Source organism: Myotis daubentonii, chromosome 5 (genome assembly GCF_963259705.1).
Source record: "Myotis daubentonii chromosome 5, mMyoDau2.1, whole genome shotgun sequence".
NCBI classification, from domain to species: domain Eukaryota; kingdom Metazoa; phylum Chordata; class Mammalia; order Chiroptera; family Vespertilionidae; genus Myotis; species Myotis daubentonii.
The window spans coordinates 25400047-25418750 of record NC_081844.1 but is presented as its reverse complement, the minus strand read 5'-3'; the positions used below and the strand labels follow the sequence as shown (position 1 = coordinate 25418750).

At 41.1% G+C, this 18704-nt stretch overlaps 2 protein-coding genes across 3 annotated transcripts in view; one reads left to right on the top strand and one right to left on the bottom strand.

The window, feature by feature from the left end:
• LOC132234988 (zinc finger protein 791-like) overlaps positions 1-13073 on the top strand; it is a 108430-nt gene extending 95357 nt beyond the window's left edge. The window contains exons 2-4 of one of the 2 annotated variants that reach the window (XM_059696665.1): positions 7378-7504; positions 7710-7770; positions 8133-13073. In XM_059696665.1, coding sequence (XP_059552648.1) covers positions 7378-7504; positions 7710-7770; positions 8133-9078 — 1134 coding nt within the window. In that variant the 3' untranslated portion in view covers positions 9079-13073. Of the gene's footprint in view, positions 1-7377; positions 7505-7709; positions 7771-8132 lie in introns of those variants that run through there. The other variant, XM_059696666.1, reaches the window with a different exon arrangement.
• Positions 13074-14551: 1478 nt separating this feature from the next.
• On the bottom strand, positions 14552-15493 carry LOC132234521 (olfactory receptor 2Z1-like). The gene has a single exon (XM_059695473.1). It carries the CDS (start codon positions 15491-15493, stop codon positions 14552-14554), a length of 942 nt encoding a protein of 313 aa, XP_059551456.1.
• Between the last annotated feature and the right edge of the window lie 3211 nt (positions 15494-18704).

Genomic DNA, 18704 nt, shown 5'->3' with positions numbered 1-18704 from the left:
GTCAGCCACCACCTGGGGCCACCTGGCAGGAGATACAGTGGGATCTGTAGATGGCTGCTATTTGCTATTTGTACTGGGCTTGGAGGTGTCCAGACGAGGCCCAGCTGTGAAGCAAGGCAGGCTGGTGCTAGTGCTTGGTCTTGGGCCTTTTATTAATAGGTTTGGGGCATGCTGTCATCAGCTGTATCTTGTTTGAGAGATTTTAGTAACGACTGAAGCCTGAGGCAGGACAGGCCATTCATATGGAATAGGTGCTGCAAACAGCTTGGGTGGAGCTGCAAGTTGGATGGGGTGGGGTCTCAAGGAATCCCCAGGGTGGAGCAAACAGTGTTCTCCATGCTGATGGAGACTCAAATATGGCTGCCAGTCAGCCCTGCGACAGGGGAAGTGCCAGCACAGGAACAATGATCCTTGCAATCACCCCTGTCTGGGATAAAGCTGCCCTCAGGCCAGACAATCTAGTTTCTCCACGTATGTATCTGGGTCCCCCAAAGCCACCTGGTGCTGGGAGTCTGAGTAATAAGTTTATGTGCTAGCGCTTTAAATGGAACACCTGGGTCTCCAGCAGCCTCTGTGTCACTCAGCCACAATGCCGGCTGGTTTTTACAGTTCATAGTTACAAGGACTTCTCTTCAGTTCTGGAACCCTGGGCTGGGGGTCTGGTGTGAGGCTGGGACCCCTTGCTCCTCACGGGTGGCCTCTGCAGAGACTATCTCCCTCCTGATTGTAAAAAACAGCACACCAGCTGGTTCTGCGCCTCCACCCCCCTACCAGTCTCAATGTGTTTCCTTCTTTACTTCTCTAGTTGTAGGATTTCCACTCAGCCAGCTTTTAGGTGGTTCTGAATGATGATTGTTCTGTATTTATTTATAATTTTGATGTGGTTGTTGGAGGCTGTGAGTATAGATGTTTACCTATGCCCCAATTGATGTTTTTTTTGGTCTTTTTAACCATTTTATTTTATTTTTAATTTATTTTGTTTATTGATTAAGGTATTACATTAATGTTTATTACATTAAGGTATTACATTACCCCCTCAATGCCCCCCATCCCCCACCCAATTGATGTTCCTCTCTCTCTCTCTCTTTACCTCCTTCTGTCCCCTCCCTTCCTTTCTCTAAAATAAAACTTTAAAAATTTAATTAAAATTAAAAATAATTTAAAATTTTCTTGACTTCTCTTTTGATCTTGTTTATTATTTAGAAGTGTGTTGTAGAATCTCCATGTATTGGGGATTTTCTAACTATCTTCCTATTATAGATTTCTACACTAATTAACTGTGTGGTCTAAGCATATTTTGTATGATTTTAGTTCTTTGAAATGTTTAAGGTATGCTCTGTGTCTCAGAATGTGTTCTGTCTTGGTGAATGTGTATTCTGCTGTTGTTGCATGAAGTATTCTATAGGCTAAAACTAAATCCAGTTATTTCATAGTGCTGCTCTGTCCTTCCTGATTTTATCCCTACTGGAATTTATAATTAACTAGAAGTCTGGTGCACGGAATTTGTGCATGGGGAGGGGGGTCCCTCAGCCCGGCCTGCACCCTCTCCAATCCGGAGATGTCCGACTGCCTCTCGCAATCCAGGACTGCTGGCTCCTAACTGCTTGCCTGCCTGCCTGCCTGATCGCCCCTAACCCCTCTGCCTGCCTGCCTGATCACCACTAACCACCTCTGCCTGCCTGATCGCCCCTACTGCTCCCCTACTGGACTGATCGCCCCTAACTGCTCCCCTGCTTGCCTGATTGCCCCTAACCACCTCTGCCTCGCCCCATACCCAGGACCCAGGATTCCCTCCTGCGGCTGGTCGCAGGCACCTGGGACCCAGGCTTCCCTCCCTCTGGCTGGTTGCAGGCACCCAGGACCTGGGCCGACTTTGCCCAGACCAGCCGCAGCTGCAGGGGACTGCAGGGTGGGCAGCTTGTCCCTCTCCCAGGCCACAGGTGCAGACACAGCTGCTGGTGCTTGGGACCATGGGGAGGGCGGCTTGTCCTTCTCCTGGGCTGCAGCCGCAGGCACTGGCGCCCGGGACCACAGGGCAGGTGGCTTGTCCCTCTCCTGGGCCGCAGGTGCAGATGCAGCCTCTGGCACTTGGGACCACGGGGCGGGCAGCTTGTCCCTCTCCTGGGCCGCAGGTGCAGACCCAGCCACTGGCGCTCGGGACTACGGGGTGAGTGGCTTGTCCCTCTCCTGGGCTGCAGGCGCTGGCTCCCGGGACCATGGGGCAGGTGGCTTGTCCCTCTCCCGGGCTGCAGGCGAAGGTGCAGCTGCTGGCACCCAGGCGGGGTGGGCGGCTTGTCCCTCACCGGGGTCGCAGCCTGGCTGGTCCCCATTCCTCTCTCCCCAATGTTGAGTGTCTGAGCCATCAAGGTGTGATGGTGTGATGACAATTTGCATATTAGCTCTTTATTATATAGGATGATAAGGGGTTGTTGAATGCTCCAGCCACAGTTGTGGACTCATGTATTTGTCCACATTCTATCAGCTCTTACCTTATGTATGTAGTTTGACTTGTGTTGTTATGCATACAAACCTAAAAGATTGCTTTGCCTTCTTGGAGACATTATTTAATGTTCCTCTTCATCTCTGAGTTTTCCTTGGTTTGAAATCTTTATTATCTATAATTCATATATCTGTCCATTGATTTCTGTTGGCATTTTCTCTCTTCCTTTACCTTTCATCCATCTGTGTCTTCTTATTAAGTGTGTTTCTTATAGACAACATGACAGTGTAGTTTAAAATCTGATATTGTTCAATTGTATTGAGACCATTGGTGATTAAAAGTGGCTACTGGTGCATTTGGATTAATATTTACCAGATCTTCTACTGTTTTCTATTTGTTGCTTTTGTTCTTTGTTACCTTTTGTTTTCAACGTTTTTCTACCTTCTTTGGCTTTAATTGAGGATTTTACTTAATTGTTTTTTTCCCCCCTCTCTCAGCATATCAGTCACATATTTAACAAAAAGGAACTCTTTTAGTGGTTTCCCTTGAGTTTTGAGTACATATTTGCAACTAACCTATACCTGTCGAATCACACTGTACCACTTCACTGCTTGTGCAAGTATCTCCTACCACAGTATTCCCAGTTCTCTCGTCAGTGTCCCCTGTCACATTGTCATTTATTTTCATTACCCATAAGCTTATAATACCAAACACATTATTGCTAATATTTTTTAAACAAAGCATCATGTGTTATATGACAAGAAAAAAATTACCTTAATTTCTTCCTTTTCTAACCCTACATCTTCATTACTTATATTCTTTCTGATGAACTTTTGAACATTTAATTTAAAGTAGCTGTACTAATGACAAATTCCCTCAATTTTTGTGTTTTTTAATCTTCACCCGAGGATGTTTTCCATTGATTTTTTAGAGAGAGTGGAAGAAAGAGGGAAAGACAGAGAGAAATATCGACGTGAGAGAAACACATCAGTTGGTTACCTACTGCACAAACCCCGACCAGGGCCCGGGCTGGGGAGGAACTGGCGACTTAGGTACGTGTGCTTTACCGGAATAAAACCCAGGACCCTTGGGTCTTCAGGCTGACACTCTATCCACTGAGCCAAACTGGCTAGGGCAAATTCCCTCAATTTTTGTCTTAGAAAGTCCTTATTTATTTTTTTATGAAAGATTATTTTCCTTGATACAAAATTCTACAGATGTTATTTTTTTATTTAAAAATTTTTGATATTTTACTACAATCTGGTCTTTCGTGCATAGTTTCTGAAAACAAGTTGAATTTAATTTATCTTTGTTTTTCTTTACCTAAGGTGTGTTTTACCCTCTGGCCTCTTTCAATATGTTCTCTTTTTCTTTGATGTTTGTCTAATTTGAAAACAATACACTTTTGCATGCATTTTTGGTATTTTTTTAAATTTTGTTTTATTGCTTAAAATATTACAAAGAGTAGTACATATATCTCCTTTTTTTACCCCTTGACCTTCCCCCGGCCTCCCCTAACCCCAATGTCTTGTGTCCATTGGTTATGCTTATATGCATTCATACAAGTCCTTTGGTTGATCTCTTACCGCCCCCCCCCCCCCCGCCCCTCCCAAGCCCTCCTACCCTCCCTGGTCTTCCCGCTGTAGTTTGACAGTCTGTTCAATGCTGCTCTGCCTCTGTATCTATTTTTGTTCATCAGTTTATAATGGTCTTTATTATCCATAAATGAGTGAGATCATGTGGTATTTTTCTTTCATTGACTGGCTTATTTCACTTAGCATAATGCTCTCCAGTTCTATCCATGCTGTTGCAAATGGTAAGAATTCCTTCTTTTTTATAGCAGCATAGTATTCCATCGTGTAGATGTACCACCGTTTTCTAATCCATTCATCTGTTGATGGGCACTTAGGCTGTTTCCAAATCTTAGCTATGGTAAATTGTGTTGCTATGAACATAGGGATGCATATATCCTTTCTGATTGGTGTTTCTGGTTTCTTGGGATATATTCCTAGAAGTGGGATCACTGGGTCAAATGGGAGTTCCATTTTTAACTTTTTGAGGAAACTCCATACTGTCTTCCATAGTGGCTGCACCAGTATGCATTCCCACCAGCAGTGCACTGTTCCCTTTTCTCCGAATCCTCTCCAGCACTTGTCGTTTGTTGATTTGTTGATGATAGCCATTCTGACAGGTGTGAGATGGTACCTCATTGTTGTTTTGATTTGCATTTCTTGGATGATTAGTGACTTTGAGCATGTTTTCATATGTCTCTTGGCTTTCTGATGTTCTCTTTTGAAAAGTGTCTATTTAGATCCTTTGCCCATTTTTTTATTGGATTGTTTATCTTCCTTTTGTTAAGTTGTATGAGTTCCCTATAAATGTTGGAGATTAAACCCTTATAAGTGATAACTTGGCAAATATGTTCTCCCATGCAGTGGGCTTTCTTGTTGTTTTGTTGCTGTGCAGAAGCTATTTATTTTGATGTAGTCCAGTGGTTCTCAACCTTCCTAATGCCACGACCCTTTAATACAGTTCCTTATGTTGTGGTGACCCCCAATTTCATTGTTACAAATTGAACATAATTAAAGCATAGTGATTAATCACAAAAACAATATGTAATTATATATGTGTTTTCTGATGGTCATAGGTGACCCCTGTGAAAGGGTCATTTGACCCCCAAAGGGGTCGCGACCCACAGGTTGAGAATCGCTGATGTAGTCCCATTTGTTTATTTTCTCTTTAGTTTCCAATGCCCTGGGAGCTGTATCGGTGAAGAAATTGCCCTCAGCATATGTCTGAGATTTTGTTGCCTTTGGATTCCTCTAGTATTTTTATGGTTTCCCGCATTTTTGGTATTTTTCATGTTTCGTGATTTAGAGCTTTCTGGATCTACAGTGTGTCATCTGTCATTAATTTAATTTAATTTAATTTAATTTTTTAAAAAATATATTTTATTGATTTTTTTACAGAGAGGAAGGGAGAGAGATAGAGAGTTAGAAACATCGATGAGAGAGAAACATCGATCAGCTGCCTCCCGCACATCCCCCACTGGGGAAGTGCGCGCAACTCAGGTACATGCCCTTGACCGGAATCGAACCTGGGACCCTTCAGTCCGCAGGCAGACGCTCCATCCACCGAGCCAAACCGGTTTCGGCTGTCATTAATTTTAGAAAAGTTTTGTGATTATTACTTCAATTGTTTTTTTTTTTTTCCCCCAGTCTTTCCTTTTTTCAGGTATTTTAATCCTCATGTTAAGGAAGGTTGTTTTAATTTTTATGGATATTGTGTTCTGTCATTTTTGTTTTCCATTGTCTTTGCATTAGAATCCTGTGAAATGGATTTTTTTAGTTCAGGCCTTGTTAAGAACAGGATATTTGGGGTGTATTTCAAGATACCATCCATTCCCTTTCCTGACACTGGAGATATCATTTTCCCTGTAACCTCACAGGTCTGCTGAGTCTAAGAAGAGTCGTTTATTTCACGTGTTGTGTTTTTTTCTTTTTGATGAGATTGAGACTGGCATCTCTGAAGTTCCGTAAATGTCACACCAGAAGGTGGTAGAACAGCCTCTAAGAGAGCAGCGGTTCTCAACCTGTGGGTTGTGACCCCTTTGGGGGTCGAACGACCCTTTCACAGGGGTCACCTATGACCATCAGAAAACACATATATAATTACATATTGTTTTTGTGATTAATCACTATGCTTTAATTATGTTCAATTTGTAACAATGAAATTGGGGGTCACCACAACATGAGGAACTGTATTAAAGGGTTGCAGCATTAGGAAGGTTGAGAACCACTGCTCTAGAGTGACTTGTCAGGAAGATTTTCCTCCTGAAATTGGAGAACAGAAATCATGTGTTCTTTTAGAAGGAAGTAGTGTTGAAGCTTTGATTTGTTCTGTAATCATGGCCAAATTCACCATCAGACCATATGGACCTCAATGAACTCCCTTGAATCTGCAGCTCTGAACCTGTTCCTCAAGGGCAGTGAGGCCCAGGGTGCCCCGTTAGGGTTTGACTGGGAAGAGCTCGCCCGGCCAATTAAAACTTGGTTGGAAGCAACCCTGAGCACACATGTACAGAGATTTATGGAGTAACTTGTTAGGCCTCCTTCTTGTGTCTGACCTTTAAGTTCCAAATAACTCTCCAGCCCCATTAAACTGAATAGAGAGAAGGAAGCACTGAGTCTGTGATAAATACTATACAAGTTACAACAATGCTTCTTCACAAGCATATTTACACTGAGCCAGCTGCCCCTGATTAGGGTAAAGGACTGGAGAACGACATGGTCAGCGTGCTTTTTTGGAAGTAATTTTCACAGGCCTCTTCTCATGTTTGGTGATGGGAGCAGGAGGAAAAGCTTTCAGTTTTTCACTGTGTTTTATTAATTAAAACTCCATGCAGATTTAACCCTCTGCTTTGTGGATTGCTGTGAACAGTGGGTAATAATGAAACAGATGAAATAATTATTTTTGCAAATTTTAATTCTTAAAATGATAATATATATTTTATCTGTATGGCATTCCTGTTATTACCCAACATGGTCAAGACCCTGTTGTTACAGAAAAATAAGATGCATTGTAACTACAGTAAGAATGTGTAAGTACACTCGCCTTTCCTATATCTCAGGACCTGGGCTTGGGAGCCTTCCACCTGGGCCCATGCAGGTGGATGTACTGAATCAACTTTTTGGTTTAGAGCTTTCACCCTAAAGGAAAAAAAAGAAAAAAAGAAAAAGAAAAAAAGAAAAAGAATGTGTAAGTAATTTCCAGGTGTTCAAGGTGGTATGAACAGAGAATACATTTCTGATGATCAAGTCATAGGTGAGATGTTTGTAGATGAGAGAATCATACGTTACCTTCCTATAAATGGAATCTAGATGTCCAGTGCTATCAGTTTCACATATCCTACTCTACCTGTATTTGGGGTGTTTTAGGACTCCGTGGCCTTTGAGGATGTGGCTGTGAAGTTCACTCTGGAGGAGTGGGCCTTACTGGATCCTTCACAGAAGAAACTCTACAGAGATGTGATGAGGGAAACCTTCAGGAACCTGGACTCCATAGGTAAGAATGATGAAATTCCTTCATTTGTCAATTAGAGAACAAGTGTTCCTTGCTCACCAGTATTGTTATAAGATCTGTAATGTAGAGATGGATGATGGTAGTAAATAATCTAGGCGTGAGCATAGCTCATCATGGATCTAGAATGTAATAATTTTTAAAAATCATTTTAGTTCTTTGGAAACATTTTTCTGGGTCTGCATTTTAGGTAAAAGATGGGAAGAACATGACATTGAAGATCAGTACAAAAACCAGAGGAGAAAATTAAGGTGAGACACACGATAGAAAGCAGTGTCTTATGGGAGAACTCTAGTGTGTTATGAAATTTTAAAAATAGCAAACAAAACAAATAAACCTTGCTTCATATGTATTTCTTCTTAGAAAAAATTTTAAAAATAGTCTCTTCGATGTAATATACATGCTCAGTATTTGCAAAATATTCACTTAAAAACAATATTAATAAATTCTATATATGAATATCACAGTTTGATGATTGCAAAGGTGAAATTTTCTTGGAGAGTATTACATAATTTATTTTCAGACAAGGCAGAATACCTATGCTTTACCTATAAATCATAATAAATATTATGAGTAAAGAAATCATTAATAATGTGCTTCTCATTTTTTACAGAAATCCAATGGTAGAGAAACTCTGTGAAAGTAAAGAGGTTAGTCAATATGGAGAAAACTTCAGCCTTATTTCAAATCTCTGTCTGAACAAAAAAACCACCAGAGTGAAACAACACGAATGCAGAGTATGTGGAAAGGTCTTTGTATTTCAGTCATTGCTTAGCAAGCACTACAGATGTCACACTGGACAAAAAACATATGAATTTCAGAAAGATGCAAAGAAGCCATATAAATGTAAAGAATGTGATAAAGCCTTTAGTTATCTAAACTGGTTGGAAAAACATGAAAGAACCCACCATGGAGGAAATCCTTATGAATGTAAAATATGTGGTAAAGTCTTCAGGTCTTCCAGAAATGTTAAAGTACACAGAAGAACTCACACTGGAGAGAAACCCTACGAATGTAAAATATGCAGTATAGCATTTAGTTATCTCAGTAATCTTCGAAGACATGGAAGAGCTCACACTGGAGAGAAACCTTATGAATGTAAAATATGTGCTAAAGTCTACAGAGACCACTGGTCTTTTCAGATACATGAAAGAGTTCATACTGGAGAGAAGCCCTATGAATGTAAGAAATGTGGTAAAGCCTACATATCTTACAGGTCCTTAAAGAGACACAAAAATTCTCACACTGCAGAGAAATCACATAAATGTAAAATTTGTAGCACAGCATTTTGGTATCCGAGTGAACTTCGAAGACATGAGAGAAGTCACACTGGAGAGAAACCCTATGAATGTAAAATATGTAGCATAGCATTTAGGTATCTCGGTGATCTTCGAATACATGGAAGAACTCACACTGGAGAGAAACCCTATAAATGTAAAATATGTAGCAAAGCATTCACTTATTCCAGTTCACTTCCAAAACACAAAAAAGTACATGCTGGAGAGAAACTCTATGAATGTAAAAATGCAGTAAAGCCAACAAGCATCACCGTTCCTTAAAAGCCCAGGAAAGTGCTCGCACTGGAGAGAAACCCTATGAATGTAAACAGTGTGGCAGTCTATAGATAGCACTGTTCCCAAAAATCTCATGGAAGCATTCAACCACAGGGAAGCCCATTAATGTAAAATACGTAGTGAAGCATTGAGGTGTCTCGGTTATATCTGAAGACAGGAGACAACTCTCCCTGGAAAGAAATGCTTTGAATATAAAGAGTGTGGCATAGCCTACAGATATCAAAGTTTCTTATCCAGACACAAAAGGACTCGTACTGGAGAGAAACCCTGTGAATATATGCAATGCGATAAAGCCCACACAGATCCCAGTTCCTTACGAAGACACCAAAGAGCTCGTACTGGGGAGAGACCCTGTGAATGAAAACAGTGTGGAAAAGTCTAAAGAGATCCCAGTTTGTTACGAAGACCTGAAAGAGCTCATACTAGAGAGAAACCCTGTGAATATAAGAAAGGTAGAAAGCCTTTATTGAGATCACACAACCTTTTGAGGACACATGACAGTGCACACTGAAGAAAAATTATAGAAATGTGCAGAATTTGGGAAACGCTTCAGTTATAATAGATTCTATCAAAAGCATGATAGGACTCACTAGATTAATATTCTTGAATGTATACAGTATGGGAAAGACTTGAATTTGTCCACATTCTTACATGTGAAAACTCCCACACAAAAATAAACATGCTAACATGAGAAAGCTTGATACAAATTAATCCTATATAATAAAGAGCTAATATGGAAATGGTCGTCACGCCATCATGCTGGGGGAATCTGAGGCTGCGCCCCCTGCCCGGTGGGGCTTGACGGGGGACCTGAGGCTGTGCCCCCCAGCCCAGTGCCAGGCCAGAGGACCTGAGGCTGCGACCCCCGCCTGGCTGGGCTTGATGGGGGTGGGGCCATCCAGGTTTGGGTCTCGCGCAATTTCAGGGCATGTGCGGGTGGGCAGGGACTTGACTCTGGGTCCTGCGGTGCGCTCCAGACTCTGACAGGAGGGAGATTTTCATATACATTTTACTAATTTTCTTTCATCTCTGACACTTGTATTATAGAGAAAGGGCAAATAGCAATATTAAAATATTTCCTCTAATTAATTCCCCTTTAATGTGCATGGATTTTGTGCACTGGGCCACTAGTTTATGTGTAATGTGCCAGAAAACTTTCAACATAAGTTATAAATAATGATGCAAATATATTATGTTTATTGAACCTCTTTTTATAGTGTGTCGTTAGACTGGATTTCTACTAATTACTTTCAGAAATGTATCACATGAGATAATGAGTTTTTTTAAAAACAATAATACATAAGATTGAATGATATAATGTTTTTAAAAAATATCTTAATTTAAACTTTTAAATAAAAAATATTTTGTAGGAGTGGTAAGCACACAATTCAATATGTAGATAATATATGTAGAATAGTGTACCTGAAACCTATATAATTTTGTTAACCACTCTCATCCCAATAAATTCAATTTTAAAAAAGCTGTGGTACATTTATACAATGGAATATTACTCAGCCATAAAAAAGAAGGCAATCTTATTCTTTGTGACAGCATGGATGGACCTTGAGAGTATTATAAGTGAAATAAGCCAGTCAGAGAAAGACAAATATCATATGATTTCACTTATATGTGGAATCTAATGAACAATATAAACTAACAAAGTGGATGGAGACAGACTCATGGGTATAGAGAGCACAGTGATGGGTGTTGGAGACGAAGTTGTTGAGGGCAGGGTGAGAAGGGTGAAGGGAGTAAGCAAAGAAAAAAAAGACTCATGAACACAGAAAACAGTGTGGTGATTGCCAGAAGGAAGGGGGATGACAGAGGTAGAAGAGGGTAAATGAGGGATAAGTGGTGATAGGAGACTTGACTTGCAGTGGTAAACACAAAATACAATATACAGATGATATATTGTAGAAATGTGTATTTCAAAGCTGTATAATTTTATTAATGCCCCCAATAAATTTGATAATTCTTTTTTTAGAGCATTGGCTATTTATTTATTGCAATCCACATCTGAGAATGTTTTTATTGATTTTTAGAGACAGAAAGGGAGATAGAAACATCAATGTGAGAAACACCAATTGGTTGCCTCCCATATGCAACCTGATAGGGGATCAAACCCACAACCTAGGTATGTGCCCTGACCAGGAATGAAACCTGCATCCTTTTGGTGTACAGTACAATGCTCCAGCCAACCTAGCCACCGGCCAAGGCTAAATAAATATATTTTAAAAATATTTTCTCTTGATTTTGAAGTCTGTTAGATCCATGGGTGAATTGAAGTGTATTTTTTTAGATATAGTTAGGTTAAATTTATTTAAAATGTTTTATTCTATGTTGAGGGCCCATTGAAAAGGACAGTTTGGTATTTGGATTTTCCTAGTGGCCAGTGGGATGAGATAAAAAGATGCATATTTCTTTTACATAGGTGGGTATAGGATAGTAAACAGTTAATTAACATGATAATAACAGTGAGAGGATTTGTGGTCTCTGGTCTGGTTCAGCTGTTGTGCTTTGAGGGGTTCAGAAAAAAAGAAAATGACTTTGATTCCAAAAGTACTGTTATCAGGTCTGATAGATGCAAAAAGACAATGACAGTTCCAGTTAAGATAAAGATTGGCCTTTGTTAGGAAAAAACACTGGCCTAGAACATGACTACCTACCATGTACTTACTGCTTTAAGTTAGAAAGGTTTTTTGTTTGTTTATTTTTAAATATGTTTTTGTTGATTTCAGAGAGGTAGGGAGAGGGCAAGAGGGATAGAAACATCAATGATGAAAGAGAATCATTGATTGGCTGCTTCCTGCACATCCCCCACTGGGGATTGGGCCTGCAACCCAGGCATGTGCCCTGATCGGAAAATAAACTGTGACCTCCTGGTTCATAGGTCACCGCTCAACCACTGAGCCATGCTGGTCGGGCAAATTAGAAAGTTTTAATTTCAGACCATCCTATGTGGTTACTTTCAGTTTCTGAGTTTGTAAGGCCATCATGCAGGCTTCCCCTAAGCCTTTCAGGTTTAATATGTGGCCCCTTTTTGTCCACATATTGTGTCTTTTTCTCTGACAAAGTTCTTTTTTAGAGGTGATGAGAATCGGAGCCTTCCCCCCCTATTTTTCATATTAATAAATAGTTGTAATAAATTTGATATATGTCAATTTTAGGTTAGAGTATAGTCATGTGATTTGATAAAATTGATTTCACAGAGAGGAACGGAGAGGGAGAGATAGAAACACCAATGCTAGAGAAACATCAATTGGCTACCTCCTGCATGCCCCCCTCTGGGGATTGAGCCCATTACTTGGGCATGTGCCTTGACCGGGAATCGAATTTGTAATCTCCCTGCCTCCCCAAATCATTCAATAGGCCTTGACAAGTGAAATTAGTATCTTGATGAGATATCTGCACATCCGTGTTTATTGCAGCATTATTCACAATAACTAGGAAACAACCTAGATGGCCTGTGGGTGAATGAATGAAGAAAATGTGGTATATTTGTGTATATGTGTATATTAGAATATTAGCCATAAAATGAAGAAAATCCTGCCATTTATGATAACATGAATGAATCTAGAGAGCATTATGCTAAGTGAAATGAGCCAGACAGAGGACAAATATTGTATGGTATCACTTACATGTGGAATCTTAAGGGGAAACAAAAGCTGATTTTATAGAAATAAAGAATAGAATGGTGGTTGCTCCGATGGGAGAAATGGGGTAATGTAGGTCAAAGGGTACAAATTTTTAGTTGAAGAAAAAAGTTCTGAGGCTCTCATATACAGCATGGTGACTGTAGTTAATAATGTTATTGTATACTTGAAATTTGCTGACAGTAGATCTTAGGCATTCTCACTACAAAAAAAAAAAAGAATTAACTATGTGAAATAATAGATGTGTTAATTACCTTGATTCACATGTAGATGTATATCAAATTGTCACATTATATAATTTTAATATATATAATTATGTTCGTCAATTATTCCCAATTATTCCTCAGTGAAAAATGAAATGATTAAAATAAAAAGTCTTAATAGTCACTCCTTGATAGAGAATAGATATCTAATATCTCTCCCAATTTTAACATTTTTTTAATATACCATGGAGTTTGACCCCATTACCATTTACATTACCCTGAATTTTTAAAAAATATATATTTTTATATATTTTTATTGATTTTAGAGAGGAAGGAAGAGGGAGAGAGAAATAGAAACATTAATGATGAGAGAGAATCATCTATCGGTGATCGGCCACCTCTTGCACGCCTCCTACTAGGGATGGAGCCCGCAACCCAGACTGGAATTGAACCTGAGTCCACAGGCTGATGCTCTATCCACTGTGCCAAACCAGCTAGGGCTACATTATCCAGAATTTGATGGTCACTGATGTTTCTTGGTCTAAATAGCCAACACATGCAAACAACCCACTGCAGTCATCATCTGCTCAACAGTGAATAAAGGACAGTTGTTTAAAGAACTGTCTTTACCAATAGAAAACCCTGGGTTCAGCTACCAGTTCTGCCACTTCCCCATGTGCAACCATTGGTGAGTTACTCTTTCTCTTTAAAGACTCATTTTTCCCCCCATACACATAAAATATCACAGTTCCTCCATCACAAAGCTGCTGAGAGGATAAAATGACAAACAACCGTCAAATCAAATAGTCAACAAATGTTAATTATATTTACCAATATTCCCTTATAACTAATATTTATAATTATTATAATATATATTATTTATAAAAATATCTTAATTATAACTAATAATTACTGTTATTAATAATAATTATTAATTCACTGTTAGGGACTGAATATTTGTGTCACACCCACATTCATATATTGAAACCCTAACCACGAATGTGAATGTATTTGAGATAAGGCCTGTGCGGAGGTGATAAAGGTTAAATGAGATCATAATGGCAGGGCCCCAATCACATAGGCCCAATACACTTATAAGAAGAGGAAGAGACATCAGAGCACTCTCCCTGCCACTTGAGGACACAATGCAAGGCAGCTGTCTTCAAGCCAGGAAGAGAGCCCTCACCAGGAATAGAATAAGCCAGTACCTTGATCTTAGGCATCCCAGCCTCCACAACTGTGAGAAAGAAAATTTCTCTTGTTTAGACCACACAGTTTGTTGTGTTTTATCAAGACAGTCTGGGAAGGTGAAAACATTCATTAGCAGGAAGATCTTAACTTTACAAAGTAGGGCCTTGCATTCATATATATATAGTACCAAAAATTAGGGGAAGAATATACTAAAAGTGGTCGGGGCTGCTACTGTTGATTTCCACTAGCCCATGGGAGAAAACATGAACCCAGCTAGTCATGGGATGAGAAGAAACTGGACACTTAGCCTTTAACATACGGTCTTAGCAGCTGCATCGCAAGTGGGTGCTTTGAGGTGATGGATGGGATGGAAGACAGTTGAGATCACACCAGCAGCCCGCTGTGTGGTCATCACTTTGGCCTGAGCCCAGATCTGCTGATCAGTTTGACCAAAGCCATTCGGACTTCCCGGTTCCTCAGACTGTAGATGAGAGGGTTAAGCATGGGGGTGATAACACTGTAGAAGAGGGAGGCCACATTGTCCTGTTGTGGGCTATGGTAGGCCCCTGGTACCATGTACATGAACACTGCTGCGCCATAAAATAGCCCCACGACTGTGATATGAGAGGAGCAGGTGGTGAAAGCCTTGTGTCGGGCCTCCTCTGAGCGCATGCGTAGAACGGCTCTCAACACTTGGCCATAGGAGATGGCGATGAGGGAAAGGGGAAGCACAAGGATCAGCACCCCTGAGATGGACAGCGCCAACTCATAGGCAGAGGTGTCTGCACAGGAGAGCTGTAGAAGGGCTGGCACCTCACAGAAGAAGTGGTCCACGGTGTGGGAGGCACAGTAGGGAAAGTGCAGAGTAATGGAGGTCTGAATGGAGGCGTTGAGCACACCTGCCATCCAGGAGCAGCCCACCATGAGCAGGCACACCTGGCGCTTCATAAGCACAGGATACCGCAGGGGGTGGCACACAGCAACATAGCGATCATAGGACATGAGAGCCAACAGCGTGCCTTCAGCCACACCCAGAAGCGTAAGGAAGAATATTTGAGCTGCACAACCCCCAAAGGTGATGGAACTTTCTACCTGCAGGAAGTCTGATGCCATCTTAGGGATGGTGACCAGGGGGAAACCAACATCAAAGAGGGAAAGTTGACTGAGCAGAAAGTACATGGGTGTGTGGAGCCGGGGGTCCATGCAGATCAGGAAGAGCAGAACAGTGTTGCCCAGAAGGCCCACGATAAACATGGCAGCCACCACGGAGAAGAGTAGTGGACATGACCCTGAGTGACTGCAGAGGCCCACCAGAAGGAAGTCAGAGGTCACTGACTGATTCACACCCCCCATTTTTACATAATAGAACCTTGCTGCAGGAAGAGCAGGAGACCAATGGGAAGAAGGCTGAGTGGGATGGCAAATAAGTTTCATCCCACCTGCCAATGGCCATCAATTGGTAGTGGATGCTTAGTGTGTCTTCTTGAGAAGAGTTTTGAGGTTGCAGCTAGAAACAGTAGGGAGGAAAGGCACAATCAATTAATGATATTTGTCATAGCCATGGAATGAGAGAGCAGTAACTCACATCTCTGAATAAGATACTTGGCCACACGCCAATCAAGAGCTTCTTCCCATTAGCTCTTCTAGTCCAGATTTTGAGGTCCAAGTCAAGGACAGTAACATGGCCCCAGTAGAACATTTCAACATTCCTCATCTCAGTGGTCCTGGAGCCAAAGCAGAGGTGATATTCCGAAAAGGCTGGGAGGTGAAATAGGGGATGATGGAGCTAAAGCAACAATCCAAACCAGAAAACAGGGAGATGGCCTGGGCCCAAATACCTAGATGAGAATCTAGAGCAAAGAGAAATGTATTGTGAGCCAGTACCGGGGTCAAATTGAAGGTGTAAATCTAGGGAGTTTGAGCCACAGAGACACTTGGGTGACAGAATGTTGGGGGTCCAGTGGCTTAAGGTCAGGTGGGTGGGACAGTTGTCAATGAGCTCACATATTATTGGTGACTTCGTTGCATTGGATGTGAGAGTAGCAACATGTGGGCAGCCTGACTCAATTTCAAAGGCTAGAGTAAGGCACTAGGCCTGGGAGATTGTGAGTCTCTAATAAATATTGTCAACTGGATAAGAAAGATGGTCATGGACAAGGAGCCTCATACCTAAATCAGGAATACTTAATTCTCTTGGCAACCTCCAAGCACTCAGGTAAACCCAGATTGCCCTGGAATGCTATACACTACACACAGTTCCAACAGTGAACACTGCAGGACCAGGGAAATGTTTATTCCCAAGTGCAGGTAGGTAAAGAGGCAGCAAGACAGGTCATTTAAAGGCAAGTAGATTCTGTTGAAGCTCTTTGTCTTAAGGCTGCCATCCTCACTCAGATGGCCTTCAAGGCAGTGCTTAATTATACACCAACCTGATTTTTCTGTTACATTCAAGCCCCAACCTGCCATTCACACATGCATTCAACAAAATTTGTCACATGTTGAGTTGGGCATAAGACATTCAAAGGTGAATCACTCAGGCATGGTCCCCACTTTCCTGGATCCTATAGTCTCCATCAGGGTACCAATGACAAACAAGAAGATAGATGGACAAGACCTAGTGATAGAGGGAAGCACAGTAAGGGAAGTGGGTAGAATGTTCTATAGGAAATGGCTGGGGACACCAAAGGCCATGGTCAGGGAAGCCTCTTAGGAGAGATGACAGATGCCCTCAGTGTCAGAAGTGCTTCAGTGAGAGGATGGGGATGTGGTAGAACCAACTGCTTCCTGCTACTGGGAGGTGGATGTTAGTGAGACCAGCTGTGTGGTTCACCCTAACCAAGAACTTTCTAACAGTGAAATCCAATAAAAAATGGAATGAGCAGCCCTATTGGCGTTTTCCAAAGTCAGTGAATGACATAAGAGAGTAAGATAACTTAGTCCTGTGGTTATAAAATTTAGAGTTTGAGGGAAACTGAGCATTGTTCACATCACTTCAGAATAGTCTGATCAGCAATGTAATTGAGACACATGCACAATGCCTTGGATACCCAGGGGATGGAACTCTGCCTGGGATCAAATCAGGAAAGGCTTCACAGAGGAGGCAACAGTGTAGCTATGTTTTGAAGGTCTAGTAAGAGTTTTCCAGGCAGCTGGAGGAGGGAAGATTGTTCCAAAAAGAAGAAATGTAGCACATGGGCTGGTTGATGGTTAGGAGAGTGTACCCAGGAGTAAGATTAAAATGAGCTTGGGTCCCAGCTTAAGTACTTTGTACATGACCTTGGGTAGCTACTCAACCTCAGTTTCTTCATCGATAAGATGGGTGGCAGTAATTTGGGTCACAGGCATTGTTGTGAAGATTAAATGAAGGGATAAATGTTAAGAGCTAAGTAGTGCCTGTCATGTGTCAAGTGCTTAATAAGTAGTAAATCATTATACATATGATTATTAAATATATTAAATAATATTTAGAAATTGTATAATTATAAAATTATTACTAATTCTCTTGAGGAGAAAGCATTAAATATTGCTGGCTGGATGATCAGTGCTTAGCACAGTGCCAGACACATAGGACATTTTCATCAATGTTGGTTCCTATTGTTATTACAGTAGTACACCCTTACCTTCAGTTGCCTGCGGTCAATCATGACCCAAAAATATTAAATGAAAATTTTCATAAATAAACAATAAGTTTTAAATTGCACATCATTCTGAGCAACATGATTAAATCTCATGGCATCCTGTTTCGTCCAGCCTGGGACATGAATCATCCCTTTGTCCAGTGTATCCACACTGTAGTGCTACCCACTATTGATCCCTTGGTAGCTGACTTGGTTACCAGATCCACTGACATGGTATCACAGTGTTTTTGTTCAAGTAACACTTATTTTACCTAATAATGGACCCAAAGTGCAAGAGTAGTGGTGCTGGCAATTTGGATATGCCAAAGAGAAGTTGTAATGTGTTTCTTTTAAGTGAAAGTATGTGCATATAGGAGGAAAATAACACGTATAGGGTTTGACACTATTTGCAGTTTCAGGCATGCCCTGGGGGTTCTAGGAACATATCCCTCGTGGATAATGGGAGATTACTATGTTCAATATTATGGCCTCCTCCCGGAGAATGTCAAGGGGGGGGGGGAAGAGACATATGTAATACTCTTTGTAATACTTTAAGCTATAAAACAAAATTAAAAAAAGAGATCAACCAAAGGACTTGTATGCATGCATATGAGCATAACCAATGGACACAGACAGTAGGGGGGTGAGGGCATGTGCTGAGGGGTGGGAGCGACCAGGGAGAGGTCAATGTGGGGGAGGAGGGAAAGAAGGCTCATGTAATACTTTAAACAATAAAGAATTTAAATTAAAAAAGACAAAAAAATATGGCCTCCTCTATGGCCAAACCTGACCCAGTCTAGATCATTCTCTTTCATATTGTTCTATGATGTCCTTGTATTTCCTGGGTAGAAACCCACATACCCCTTCTCTGGCCTCTGTGATCCTTTAGCAGAGTCTCTAAAAGTTCATTCACCCCCAACACCATTAGTTTACAACAGGGGTTTTCC

Bases quoted from the DNA above. Each gene is read 5' to 3' on its own strand.
- LOC132234521 (XM_059695473.1), bottom strand. From the start codon at position 15,493: ATGGGGGGTGTGAATCAGTCAGTGACCTCTGACTTCCTTCTGGTGGGC.